Source organism: Chlorocebus sabaeus, chromosome 15 (assembly GCF_047675955.1).
Source record: "Chlorocebus sabaeus isolate Y175 chromosome 15, mChlSab1.0.hap1, whole genome shotgun sequence".
Taxonomy (NCBI): domain Eukaryota; kingdom Metazoa; phylum Chordata; class Mammalia; order Primates; family Cercopithecidae; genus Chlorocebus; species Chlorocebus sabaeus.
Window position 1 is genome coordinate 33,502,032 of NC_132918.1, and position 14,310 is coordinate 33,516,341.

The 14,310-nt window shown below is 39.5% G+C and overlaps 2 protein-coding genes across 9 annotated transcripts in view; one reads left to right on the forward strand and one right to left on the reverse strand.

Annotated features, from left to right (window-relative positions):
• VEPH1 (ventricular zone expressed PH domain containing 1) overlaps positions 1–14,310 on the forward strand; it is a 244,302-nt gene that overhangs the window by 63,527 nt on the left and 166,465 nt on the right. The window lies entirely within an intron of this gene.
• Positions 5,555–12,195, reverse strand: PTX3 (pentraxin 3). The gene is made up of 3 exons (XM_008008587.3): positions 11,948–12,195; positions 11,081–11,482; positions 5,555–6,784 (listed from the first exon to the last, which is right to left on the reverse strand). Exons 1-3 carry the CDS (start codon positions 12,075–12,077, stop codon positions 6,171–6,173), a joined length of 1,146 nt encoding a protein of 381 aa, XP_008006778.1. The 5' UTR covers positions 12,078–12,195; the 3' UTR covers positions 5,555–6,170.

A 14,310-nucleotide genomic window follows, 5' to 3' on the forward strand; every position in this document is an offset into this window, starting at 1 on the left:
GGCTAGGGAGGCCTCACAATCATGGCAGAAGGTGAAAGGCACTTCTTACATGGTGGTAGCAAGAGAGTATGAGGAGGTAGTAAAAGCTGAAACCCCTTATAAAACCATCAAATCTCATGAGACTTATTTACTACCACAAGAAAAGTATGGGGGTAACCACCCCCATGAGTCAAGTGTCTCCCACTGGGTCCCTCCCACAACATGTGGGAATTATGGGAGTACAATTCAAGATGAGATTTGGGTGGGGACACAGAGCCAAACCATATCACTTAGGCAGTGAATTTGTTTTCTGCTTAAATCGTTACAGGAGTAAAATGTGATGTTTTGTAACATTAGAACCTTTTTAAAAAAGAAAGTTGTTTTCCAGTGCTCCCGAATAAGTCTCCAAACTTGTTCTTTGCCATATTAAAATGGTCTGTAATGTCTTTTCAGTACTGATAAATAAAAGCACAACCAATGCTTAGTGCAGCGCAAGTTAGCGTATCTTTCACTCAAAAAGCTGAAAATATTATTGAAGGCCCTATAACTGCAATGGATTATCTGAGAGTTTATAGGGAAGCCCTTTTAAAATTTTGATTTGAAACTCCATGATGCAATGAACACCATTGCTATTTAATCTAAAAGTAGTAATGTCCCTTTTTCCGCATTTCTGAATCAGTGATCATAATAAAGAAATATGCCTCACCATCAATATGTCTTTTATGTGGTCCTCTGGCACAAGTCACAGAATGACTTCAAATGATTGGAAACTTAAGTAGAAAGTCTTTGGAATAAAAATGTAACATTATCTCATCTAGAGTCCAAATTCCTTTTTTACTTGCTGGCAATAACCTGGAAAATACTGTCTAGTTAATTATGATAAATTCAGCTCATTTTTTCTCCGTGTGAGACAAATTTCAAACCACTGCTTGGTGAGCAGTCTCAGAGAAATGGAGATAGAAAATTGTCCCCCCATCTAATATGACAGTTATAGTATATATGACATAGGATGTATGAGACTTAAATAGATAAAATATCTATGCTTTGTGCAATTCTGGGCCCATCGTTCATCAATGGTTACCATGATTTCTATCATCATCATTATCATCATCATCATCATCATCATCATCATTCTGGTTGTTTTTGTCATCACCAATTGAGTATTTGCTATGTACCAGGTCCATATTAAAAGACTGGAGGCAGATTGGGCACTTTGGGAGGCCGAGGTGGGCAGATCACTTTTTGTCAGGAGTTTGAGCCCAGCCTGGCCAACGTGGTGAAACACCGTCTCTACTAAAAATGCAGAAATTAGCCAGGCAAGGTGGCACGTGCCTGTAATCCCAGCTACTCGGGAGGCTGAGGCAGAAGAATCACTTGAACCTGGGAGGCAGAGGTTGCAGTGAGCCAAGATCATGCCACTCCACTCCATCCTGGGAGACAGAGCAAGACTCCGTTTCGAAAAAAAAAAAAAAAGACTGGAAGCAGAGCCGTGTCCCTTCATGGAGTTTTGTAATCTCCAGGGAGATGCTTAACCATTAAAAATTCATGATACAATTATTCTTAAAGGAAGTGGTTTTTAAGTTCACCATAAAACAAGTTGTTGAGAAAGAATTTATTAATCAAATATTCTAGGAAACAAGCTACCAAACAATCTTATTAAGAATATTCAACCTGAATATTTATACCCATAGAAAACTATTAAATGTAGAGATATAAAAAGACAATGCACATATGGATCAAGGAACAGAGATGTCTTAAAACAGAAAAAGACTTCTAAATTGTTAACCAAATCTTGGATCTGATCTAAGTCAGAGTTTGCACCCTCTTGACTTCGCCAGTAGATGCTGCTGTGAAGTAGAACAAGGCCTGCATTGGAAATTTGTGTGCTGAACTCTGAAAATGACTTACCCACAATGGAAAATAATCCTTACATTAATTTATTTGTTTGTATTTTTGTTTGCTTGCTTATTTATGTTTCAATCCACTGAAAACAACTTGGAAAAACATTTTTTAAGATAACTATCCTATTTTCAATATAACTTTATGGTTTAGAAAGCACTTTTTTGAAATTATCTGCTTACTAACCTTTCAACAAGGTAGGCAAGTCTTGTTATCCCTAATTTCCTGACTAATTTGAGACTCATTGAGATTACTTGACAGGCCTGATTTCTTACAGTTATTAAGTTAGTAGGTCATAGTGCCAGGATTTGAATACTGGATTTCTGACCCCAAACCCAGCAAACTTGTCTTCTACACTCCAGATTTATAAAACTTGATGCAAGGATCAACGATACGAGTATTCATGTTCACTGAATCCAAGAATACATCAATGAACATATACAATTACTTTAACCAAGACTTTAACCTTAGGAGTACATTTCTTAAGTGGCTGAAAGACAATTCTGGAAACATTTGGCCTTAGTAAAACTCAGGGAAGATATTTGTAATCTAAGATTTGATAGGAAATGAAATAAAAATCAATTATAATTTCTCGTTTGTTTGCAAATCTAATTCTTCGTTAAAGTGAAGTCAATCAAGTAATTGTAAATAGAAAGCTCTACAATTCTACAATATATACTTGGTAGTAGAATGTTCTGAATATATTTTAAAGGTGTTAATACTTATAAGCCAATTTATATTGTAATAGACAAGGAAAATATATCAACTGTGTTTAGTTCATATATTATCTCTGCCAAAAAATTAGCTCTACCGGACATACTTACATATATACTCGAGTGAAAAACTGTTCCAGTTTGCCTGGGACTGAGGGCTTCCCAGGACATGGAACTTTCAGTGCTAAAGGTGGGACTATCTTAGGGAAACCAGGACAGTTGCTCACTCTACACACACAAATAATATTATTTTATAAATATATATGTGTATATATATAATATATATTTATTACACACACATCTTTCCTCCTAATAGTCTGAGTCATCTTGCACAATTATTTTACTGTGCTGTAATATGGTGATGCCTCAGTATTTGGTGAATGAAAATATGTGACAATGTGCTAACATAAGCCAGCATGCTGATACTTCTCTTTAGATATTTTATCTCAGTTTTACACATTTCTTATTTCCTCCTTTTGTTAACACCTATATATTCTCAAACTCATTAATTTGCTTAGTTGTTGTTTTTTTTTAAGTCAGATATCCAACTTCCCGAGAATTTGTAAAATGTATTTTCCAAGTTTAGGTTATGGGTGTTTTAGAGACAATAAAGTGTGTAGTTGTATTTTCTTTTATTTTATTTCATTTCATTTCATTTCATTTCATTTTTTGAGATGGAGTCTCACTCTGTTACCAGGCTGGAGTGCAGTGATGTGATCTCGGCTCACTGCAGTCTCCGCCTCCCAGGTTCAAGAGTAGCTGGGATTACAGGAGTGCGCCACCACACCCAGCTAATTTATTTATTTATATATTTTGAGACAGAGTCTCACTCTGTTGCCAGGCTGGAGTGCAGTGGCGCAATATGACTCAATGCAACCTCCACCTTGCAGGTTCAAGTGATTCTTCTGCCTCAGCCTCCCGAGTAGCTGGGACTACAGGTGCGTGCCACCATGCCCGGCTCATTTTTTGTATTTTTAGTAGAGACGGGGTTTCACCATGTTGGCCAGGATGGTCTTGATCTCCTGACCTCGTGATCCGCCTGGCTCAGCCTCCCAAAGTGCTGGTATTACAGGTGTGAGCCACCTGCCTGGCTGTAGTTTTTAAAATTAAAATAAAAATTACTGGATCAAAATTAGATTGAATGATCAACCAACTAAAAGATTAAACACGACACAAGTATATTTTTCTCTCACATAAAAGAAATCTTTCCTCCTAATAGTTTGAGTCATCTTGCACAATTAGTTTACTATGCTGTAATATGGTGATGCCTCAGTATTTGGTGAATGAAATTCACCAAATTTCACCTTCAACCTAGAAAGTGGGGGTTGCAGTGAGCGCAGGCAGCCCAGAGCTGGCTAGATGGCTTCACAACGATCAGAAACCCATGCTTCTTCTGTATTGTTGCACGGAGTCTCATGGTCTAAGATGGTTGCCGAAATTCAGCCCATTACCATATTCCAATCAGACAGAAGGAGGAAAAGAATCACATGTAATGTTTCAGCATTGGTCAGAACATAGTTACATGGCTGCATCAAGCTGCAGGCAACGTTGAAAAATATAGAATTTACTCTGAGTGGTCACATGTGCCACTAAAGCTAGGATTCTCTCATTTACAGAAAGAGAGAAAATGAATATCTGGGAACAATTATAAGTCCATAGAACTCCTAGCTAGACTTACTGCTCTAGCAGATGAAATTTCTATTTTTTTAACCCAATAATTATTTTATTTTCTTCTATTTGTTTGTTCTTTGCCATAAACATGTAATTACTTTAAAAAATTAAAAGTTTTCTTACATTACATTCTGCCAGCATGTGAGTTTGCATTTATCTTGGCCTGCAACATCTGGCATCACTTAAACATGTATAATTCGTGTTGCAGCGTGTAAAGGAATTTAAATCATGCCTAATTTTCTGCCTAAGTTTTGGGTCTAGTTTTTCTTCTTCCAGCTGGGAGTTCAAGTCATATAGACAATGGCTAGATAGGGACTTTGCATGTGCCCAGTGTGCCTAGAGCCTTGAATTATGTGATCTCCAAGAGTCTGAGACTGGCCTATCAGCCCCTAACTATAAGTGATTTTCTTAGAGACTTAGCCTCTTTTGTGGGTTTCACAAATGGGATGAAGCTATACTTATATGATGAACACACTAAAAAATTATTAGATTCATGGAATTTTATTGCTGAAAGGCACTGAGTCCAATCATCTTTTACTGAGAAGATCCAAAGGAGTTATGTAACTTGTCTGACACCTAGCTAGTTAGTTACAAAATTACTCCTGGTCCTGTCTCCAAACCTCATGAAGAGAAAATGTCCTGTGGCTGTACATGCCCTATCTTTAGGAGGACGTATCATCACTGTGGGGCCACCACATTTCAGAAGCAGCTTTGTGAGGCCCTTCTATCAGCCCTCACGTAGACTCTACAGGAGAATGCTAGCATGATGGGGAAGTTACCTCCCAGTCCACAGTGTGAAAGGGCTTGACCTTTCCCTCCTGAGTAAGTAAGAGAATGGGGTGTGCTTTCAGGGCAGGAGTTCTTTTCCAGATTCTTAGGTCTCCCAAATAACATTCCTAAGCCATGTCTTGCAAGCATCATGTGTATCTGGGAAACTGTGATGATTCATGTTTGGTGTTTGTTTTTATGTTACACAGTACAGAAAGCTGTTGTGTAAGCTCCTAGAATTGTCAAATGGGAAGAGTCCTAGAGATTCTTATTTCATCAATTCCTTGATTTCTCAGCTGAGAAAACTAAAACCCAAAGAGATGAATTGACTTGGTAGAGATAATATTTCTTGCTTATGATTTATAGGAAGCCAAACTTAAGTCTATAGTTGTTCATTCCTAACAATATTACCCATGCTGTTTACATAATAGTGTCTGAAAACTAATTGCCTACTTTAAATGAAAAGAGAAAAGTATGAGTTTGCTCCAAAATATCTCTTAAATTTATAATTAAATGACATGAGCTAGTTTTATAAAACATTTTATTTACAGTAGAGCTTTACAAAAATAGTCTTAATAAAATTAATACAAATCCCTTTTACAATATAACTTATATGACTATCTTCTCAAAAAAGTGACATTCGATTACAACACATAAACTACATTTATAGTTGTTAAGCCACCTTGTAGTATAAATATGTTTTCATCATCTTTTTTTTGTAATAAGGTACACACCAATAACAATGAACAGTGGACAACAAATCTTATTTTGTTATTCTTCCAATGTAAAATTAATCTCTGGCCAAAACAAAGTTAACCAAAAAAAAGTAAAACAATTGTCCTTCTGTTCAACAATACAGTCCTTTTTAATTATTTGAGAGTTTATCTGACAGAGACACAGCATTAAACTGAAAGCACCATGGCATAAAGTCTAGTAACATTATCCTCAAAAGCTTTTTCCAATGTCTTTCCTTCAACTGTTTATTCACTATTTTGCCAGTACAAATAAAGATTGATCTCAACTCTCTCCTTCATTAGTCTCAAGTGTTCCTATTATGCATTAAGTTTTCAGACCTTCCCAACTGGCATGTATTTTAAGTGTGAGTTTCTTTCTTTGGCTTCACGTGGAGTTTCACAACACTTATGAAACATACTGAGCTCCTCCATGTGGCTGGATCTCTGTGACTCCCCATCCAACAATATTCCCCCGGATGTGACAAGACTCTGCTCCTCCAGTCTCTCTTATCTCTTCATTGCTAAGAACACTATCCCAGATATTGAAGCCTGTGAGTCTCCCAGAGAAGGCTAATGTTTCATCAAAGCCACCACCCACACAGCAGCCATTCTTTTCTTGGCCAATCTGCAGGATTCCTCCCTCAGGAACAGTGTGACCTGTGGCCATCTCAACAGTGGTAGCCACCAGTTCACCATTTACCCACAAGGATGTGAGCCCTTTCTCTGAATTCCAGGTGCTGCACAGGTGGGTCCACCTTCCCAGGGAAACCATGGTTTCAGCAACCAGTTTGTTTTCCTCTCCACCCACCACAAACACTATGGACTGGTAGCTGAGATACAGCTGGATTTCATATGGATTCCTCTTTGTGCCATAGGAAAACAGGATGGTTTTGTTTAACACATCTGTGGCTTTGACCCAAATGCAGGCACTGAAAGATTCAAGCCTCATTGGTCTCACTGGATGCACGCTTCCAAAAATCTTCTTGGAACGCATTGGGAATAAAATAGCTGTTTCACAACCTAGAGTAGCAAGAAAACCAGAAGAATATTAAAGAAAATATAAATTTATTCAGAATTATTCTGGCATTAGTTATTTCAACATAAGCATTTTAATGACTACAATTGAAAGCTATATGAAACCCTACATTATGACTTAAGAAGCTTCAATTGTAATCTCTGCAGAGCAAAGAAAATGAGAAAAAGGAAAGCCACTTGTCTTATCCAATGAAGCATTGAAATGAAGAGAAAGCATGCAAATAGAAGAGCCAACTAGTCCAAACCCAAAAAATAACAAAAGCCATAACTACCTCCCCTTCCAATTTGCATATTTTGTTACTGCTTTTAAAAAAAAAAAAAAAAAAAAGTTGAATCACTATCAGTTAACTTCAGACAATAATTCTATAATTTCCAAGAATTCAGAACCCAACCTGGTTCTCTCTTTTTGCCACCACCAGCTTCCTAAAATAATAAACCTATGAAATTCAGTAGACCTGGTTCACTCCATTTAGCCTTTACCAACATGCATTTTTCAGCAAAATTCTAGGATACTGATGTTATTGCAGAATACTTTATTTTATTTATTTATTTATTTATTTTGAGACAGAGTCTCACTCTGTCACCCAGGCTGGATTGCAGTAGTGCGATCTCGGCTCATTGCAACCTTCGCTTCCCAGGTTCAAGCGATTCTCCTGCCTCAGCCTCCCAAGTAGCTGGGACTACAGGTTCACACCACTGTGCCCAGCTAATTTTAGTATTTTTTTTAGACATGGGGTTTCATCACATTGGCCAGGCTGATCTCAAACTCCTGACCTTGTGATCCACCTGCCTCAGCCTTCCAAAGTGCTGGGATTACAGGCATAAACCACCGCACCCAGCCTGCAGAATACATTTTAATACACCAAATGTTCTCGGATATTTGTAAACTTTGCAGAGTTTTTAGAAAACTACCTTTGAAAGGCAACAATGTATAATAATGATGACTAAGCTTATTGGGCATTCACTCTATATCAGATACTATTTTAATCACTTTGTATGTCATTTTCATCCTCATGCCAACCCTAAGAGATAGTCTTTTACATTCCTATTTTACAGATGAGAAAACTTAGGTAAAAGTAACTTATCTATGTTTACGTAGCTGATAAGTAGTAAAACTAGAGTTTGAACTTTTGCAGTCTGGTCACAGAGGCCACGCCCCTAACCAGCACACTACATTGCCTCTTATTAATAGAACCCCTAGATTTCTCTAGGAGGGCTAGAATCCAGATGGTGTTACTACTAATGAGCTGTGCAACTTTGGATGAGCCCCATAATTTCTCTAGGCTTTAGTGTTATCTTAAAAAGGCCTTTCCATTCTGCTCCTAATATTCTGCAAGTCTGTAAGCAGCAAGTATGTAGCACTCAAGAGCTGAATAGACCAAAAATATGTTTAAAAATTCTACTTTGTCCATAGGCTTATAATTACTATTTAAGCAATAACTGAAAATCTTTAAGAGAAGTACATTCTTTCAAGGGGCCTGGTTGGAGAACATGTTTCTGCTAAAGAGCACTTGGGAGGGGGACTTTCAAATCTGAGGTGGAAAGCTCAGTAAGTTTCCATCACTGTCCATCTCAAGGCGGCTTAGCAATTTGGGAAGCTAGAGATGCTGAAACGAAAACCTTTTACGTGTCCCTGGGAAAGAACAGGTGAGCTCTGCATCTATATATATATATGTGTGTGTGTGTGTATATATATGTGTGTATATATACATGTGTATATATACTTATATAGATATGTATACATATATACGTGTATATATACATATATACATATGTATACATACATATACATATATGTATACACACATATACATATATGTATACACACATATATGTATGTGTATATATACACATATGTGTATATGCATGTGTGTGTACACATACATATATGTATATAAATGTGTGTATGTGTGTGTGTGTGTACATAGGTATTTTTTTAAAAAAACACCTAAATTAGGGCAGGTATAACAACCTAAAGAAGATTTGCCATAAGAGAACTTTGAAAAGCAAACTCCCAGTACGGTTCCAGAATAACTGGTAAAGAGAACTTGTAGAACCCAAACATCCATGTAAAAGTATGGTAAACTACGTCAGGTTCCTACAAGTGGCTCAGGGCCAGGCTCTATTCTGAAAACATTAAACAACTATGGACCTTATCCTTTAGTATTAGGGATAGTCAAATAAAATATTGACATTCAGATAATCATATAAAAGTAACTACAATACTAAAACACAAAACTGGCCCTGTCATGCTTTGATTCTTTTTCACTAAATAATTTGAACTTCTGAAGATTTTTTAAAATTAATTTTTAATGAGGCAGTGATTCTTATTTCAAATGAAATTGCTAGGTACATCTTTTTTTCTATCTGTGTTAATTAAAATCAAATAAAAATCATTGAAAAAATCACCATATCCATGGGCATTTGACATAGTCTCTATAAAGTTTCAGTAAAGTAGTGTTCAAGAGGGTGCCTACTGCAATCTAATTAAGTGATTTCCTCTTTAAATAAGCCCAGGCAGTCAGGATTGCATTCCAAAGCAGTCCTGGATTGCATCTCAGAGACTCAGCTTCCCTATAGGCTACACTGGCTGTATAAGTTCATGGACTGGAACCGCATGTTGGCTATTTTTGGTCATCTTCTTTTGGGGACCAGCAATACCCCAAAACGAGGCTCTTAATACCTCTTTAAAATGTCAGAAACTCTCTTATGAAATGGCTTTTAACTAATAGGTTTTTCTGATTATCAAAGACAAAACAAAATTAAAACCAGGTTCTTAGGAGGCTAACAACAGAATGATTAGGAGCCAAGCTGGCTGGAGACCAAGAGAAGATAAATCAAAGCATATGGGTAAAAGTATTATTGGATGTAATAAGGATTAACATTTTAGAATTCAGAAATACATCCCTCTTCTGCTCTAACTAATATGCAAAGATGAAGATAAAAAATAGAGTAATTCTTCAGTTTTTCGGGTGCATTAAGTGTACAATGACTTTATGTGGTTTGCAAAACACAAGACATTTCATCCATTAAAATGGCTGCAGAATTCTAATTTCTCTCCTGTCACATTGAGAATATACTGTACATTTGAATTTATGCTTTTTCTCCTCTGAAGCCCTATTTGGTATTTACTGATAAGCACCCCTCAAATATTTAGGAAATATGGTGTGGTTTCTGTAACTTTAAATGAAACATGCTCTCATTACATAAAGTTATGTAATTTTAAATGAAACATGCTTCTTCTCCCTCCCCATCCAGCAAAAGTTGTTTTCTTGGAAATACAGGGAAGGATTCTCAGGAGAAATGCAAGTTATATTTTCTTACCTAGGACACTGATTTTCTAATATAATCCAAAATGATTGTCACACCATCATTTCTTAGAAGTTTTAGCATACAAAGGAGTATTGCTTGGCTCCGAATCTTCTGTTTCTTTCTTTTAACCATCTTTAGAATGTATTATTTTGGGAACCCATGTCTGTTTGGAGATTCATGGAGTGTCACACGGGATTTTGAGAAGTTGTCTCTGGTTTGAACAGTCTCTCTCCTGTTTGGTCCCAATTCTCTGAATCCCTGGGTTGGAGCTGGGATCGCCTACACGGATTGGCTCCTACACCTGACTGTTCCACGCTGAATCCCAAACTGCACACCCTCCGACCTCCCCTGTCGCGCTAATTCTACAAACCCCGGGGACTGGGGGACCCCTGGAGAATTCCGCTGACCCTTCAGGAGATGAGATTCAGTCTCAAGTTTCTTGCTGAGAATGGGCGGAGAGGAGGGGCCGTCTGAGGGGCTGGAAAACATCCCTAAACGTTAGCCTGGGCCCTGAAATAGTGCGGGAAACCAGAGCTCCTCTAAAGACAGAGACAGGATAAAATTAGAAGACGTGGAAATCCCTAACGGAGGGAAGCTGGGCGGCAAGAGGGGTCACGGTTATAACGGGCCAGTGGACTCCTGCAGCGCCTAGTCGGATCGGGTGTCAGGGGCCCTAGACGTCTATTTCAAGACTGTAATGGTCACCTCCACAACTCTCTTTAGGGTTCCTTAGGACTGAGGAATACTTTTTTAAAGCCAATTTTCCCGCCTTGTATGGTGTGCCTGAGCTCTGTGACCGCGCATGCAGAAATAGAGGGGTGTGTGTGTGTGTGTGTGTGTGTGTGTGTGTGTGTGTGCTTCCCATGAAAGCTTCCCCTAGAATGTGGCCTGGACTGGCTTGGCTTGCAGTTAAGCGCGCTCCCGGAACAAAGCCGCAGTGGGAGGTCCGGGCCCCGCTTGCCTCCTTACCTGCCGGCAGCCAGGTCCGGGCCGCCCAGCCCTGCACTGCGTGCAGGTCGGCTCGCGTCTGCCGCAGCTCCTCCAGCATCGCGGCCAGGGCGCGCCCCGCCTCCTCTGGGCGCTGCGTCTCCGCGCCCTCCAGGCGCTCCAGCCTGCGGCCCGCGTCGCGGCTCGCCTGCAGCAGCTCGTCCAGAGCGCTAGCCAGCTTGGCCTCCGCGAGAGCTCCCTGCTCGCATGGCCTCGCCAGGCTTTCCGCTAGCCGGCCCAGCTCCTCCCGCAGCCTCTGCAGCTCGCCCCGCAGGACGTCGTCCGTGGCTTGCAGCAGCATGCCCTCTCTCATCTGCGAGTTCTCCAGCATGATGAAGAGCTTGTCCCATTCGGAGTGTTCCTGACGGCAGTCGCACGGCGTGGCTAGAGCGCGGGATACACACACGTTACCAGTCCGCCCAGGCCTGCCTTGGATGTGCTTTGTAAAAGCTGACCTCCCTCGGTGGTGCCAAGTTGCAGCCCGTCCCTGGCATCCCCCTTCCCTGGCATCCCCCTTCCCTTTAAGGACACCTCTGAAAAACAGCATGTAAATGTCTCAAAAACGACGGAAATCATTCATTCAGGTATAGATTAAGTTGTACCCTATGAAATCGCCGGTTATGTAGCTCAAAACAGTCAAATATCGGCGATTTTATATGATTCAACCCATTATGTACGTTCCAGAAATAACTTTGAAACCTCCATCTTTCTTCAAGTGCTTCTCACTTTTGCAAAACAAACTGTAAATTTTTAACTCGTCTCACTGGCTACAAAGTATACGTGTGTTATTTAGACCAAGAGGTGGATATGTAGTTAGGGCTAGCAGAGAAACAGTTAAAGTGAACTTACGGTCCTCAGTGGGATGGAGTCCATTGTCTATTTCGTTGTCCAAATTCACATACATGAGATCATAATCATCCGAGTTCTCGGCCAACACTGCAGACCAGAGAGCACAAAACAGAATCGCAAGAAGATGCATTGCTGGAGAGACGCAAAGTTCTTTCCACAGCTGGCGGGAGGAGACTCTCAAGTGAGCTGAATTTGAGCGGAGGAGAATGAGAGTGAGAGGCTGGAGCAGAGAGCCCTTAATAAATGCTGGGGAAAAGCCTGAATGGGGATGAATGAGTAATGCTGGTGGCACTGCGGTAACGGGAGTTCCCCTGAATTTGGTGGGGGAGGGGGCTGGGTGGGAGGGCGAGGGAAATGTGGAAGTTGCACAATATTAAACCGCAAAGGTTTACACTGCAGTCAGATTAATTGGAGGAGGGTCAGAGGGGAAAGAGGAGAGAAACTAGGCTTTCACTGTTCTCCTGAGAATTAGCTGTTGTAACTTGAATTGATAGCAATGGGGATGAAGGAGGGGTGGTAGGGGAGACTGAAGGTCTCAGAGGGTACTGAAGCAAATCATAATTTCAGCATTCTCTGTGAGCTGTTATTATTTCACAACACTTTATATATAGAAAACTTTCCATATTTCCTTTGTACGCTGTTTTATAGGTTGAAACTGAAAATGGTCTGATTCCAAGATAAACCAACATATTAAGAATTGTATGGCTCTGAAAGTGAAGTCCAATCCGAGCTATCTTGTCTTTAATACTTCTGGAGTTGCACCTATACTTTTATAGACTTTTTTGTGTTTCTGTTTTTTTTTTTTTTTTTTTTTTTTTTTTTTTGAGACTGAGTTTCGCTCTCGTTGTCCAGGCTAGAATGCAATGGCGTGATCTCGGCTCACTGCAACCTCCACTTCCTGGGTTCAAGTGATTCTCCTGCCTCAGCTTCCTGAGTAGCTGGAATTACAGGCACCTGCCACCACGCCCAGTTAATTTTTGTATTTTTAGTAGAGACGAGGTTTCACCATGTTGGCCAGGCTGATCTCGAACTCCTGACCTCAGGTGATCCACCTGCCTCAGCCTCCCAAAGTGCAGGATTACAGGCGTGAGCCACCGTGCCCGGCCTATGACAAACAACACAGTACAACTGGGTAAACCTAAAATGGGGGAAAAAACCTAGGGGGAAGATGAGTATACTTATTTAGTTATTTAGGTATGTTTCTTTTCATGACTTGGTAATATGTGGACATTATATTATTCTACAAGGTTTCAAGGCAAGGATCATGTTTTAAAAGTAAACTTAGAGATTTCTGCTTCTAACAATATATACAGGCCTGTGTTCACATTATATTAATAAAAATTTAAAAGGTACAGATGAGCTCCCATTAAAGTAAGGGAAAAATCCAGGGTCCAAAGATAGAGGAAAGCAAAAATAACAATCCCATGAGCTGATGCTAGGGTCCCTCTGGAATAGGAGTGAAGGGAGATAGGGGTTAATAGTTCTATAACCACCAAATGTTGGTGACCATGTGGAAACAAAGCTTAGGCCAAAGGTAGAGAGTTAGAAGAGAGACCCTCATGAAATCCAGGACCCTCAGAGGGTTACATACTGCATTTCAGTAGGTACAATCCCACTTTGCCCTAGTACAAAAAGGTAGGAAGCAACCATGTCTCTCTTTGGACTCTACAAGGTCCCTCTGAGTTTGTGAATTTGGGCCTGCCCTCAGACATGTTTGGAATTCAAATATATACTGTCTGCCACTGTGGGGGGGGGGGGGGGGGGGGGGGGCAAAAAAAAAAAAAGAATTCACAGTGATATTTGAACATATGAGGAAGCAAACCACTATAAATGAGAATCAGCAGAAACCAAAAAGAATTTTTAAGAGCTGCAGGCATGGATTAAGTGGCAAATTAGGCAAAGCTGAAAAGAATATTAATGAACTGGAAGACAGATATAAGGAAATAATCTAAAATATACTGCTTTTATGTTCAGTAATAGGATTCTCCAATCCTTTAATTGCTCAGGAGGATGATAAAAAAATTAATTAATTTTGCTTTGCTCAAAAATGTTCGTTATAATTTTAAGGACAGCTACCAAACGGACATAGGCATCCAAATAGAAGGAGCAGGGGGAATTTTTAAAGAAAGACTTGATCTATTAAAAAAAAAAAAATCAATGAAGAAGGAAAGAAAAGCACAAAGAAGGATAAGTTAAAAGTACAATACTATTTGCTAAAACTAAATCAAAATATACCAATAATTACCATAAATGTTAATGAAACACATTTTCCAGTTAAGAGACAAATATTTCTGTTTGTCATATAGAAATATTTTAGGCTGGGTTCACGTTCAGAATCCCAGTACTTTGGGAGGCCAAAGTAG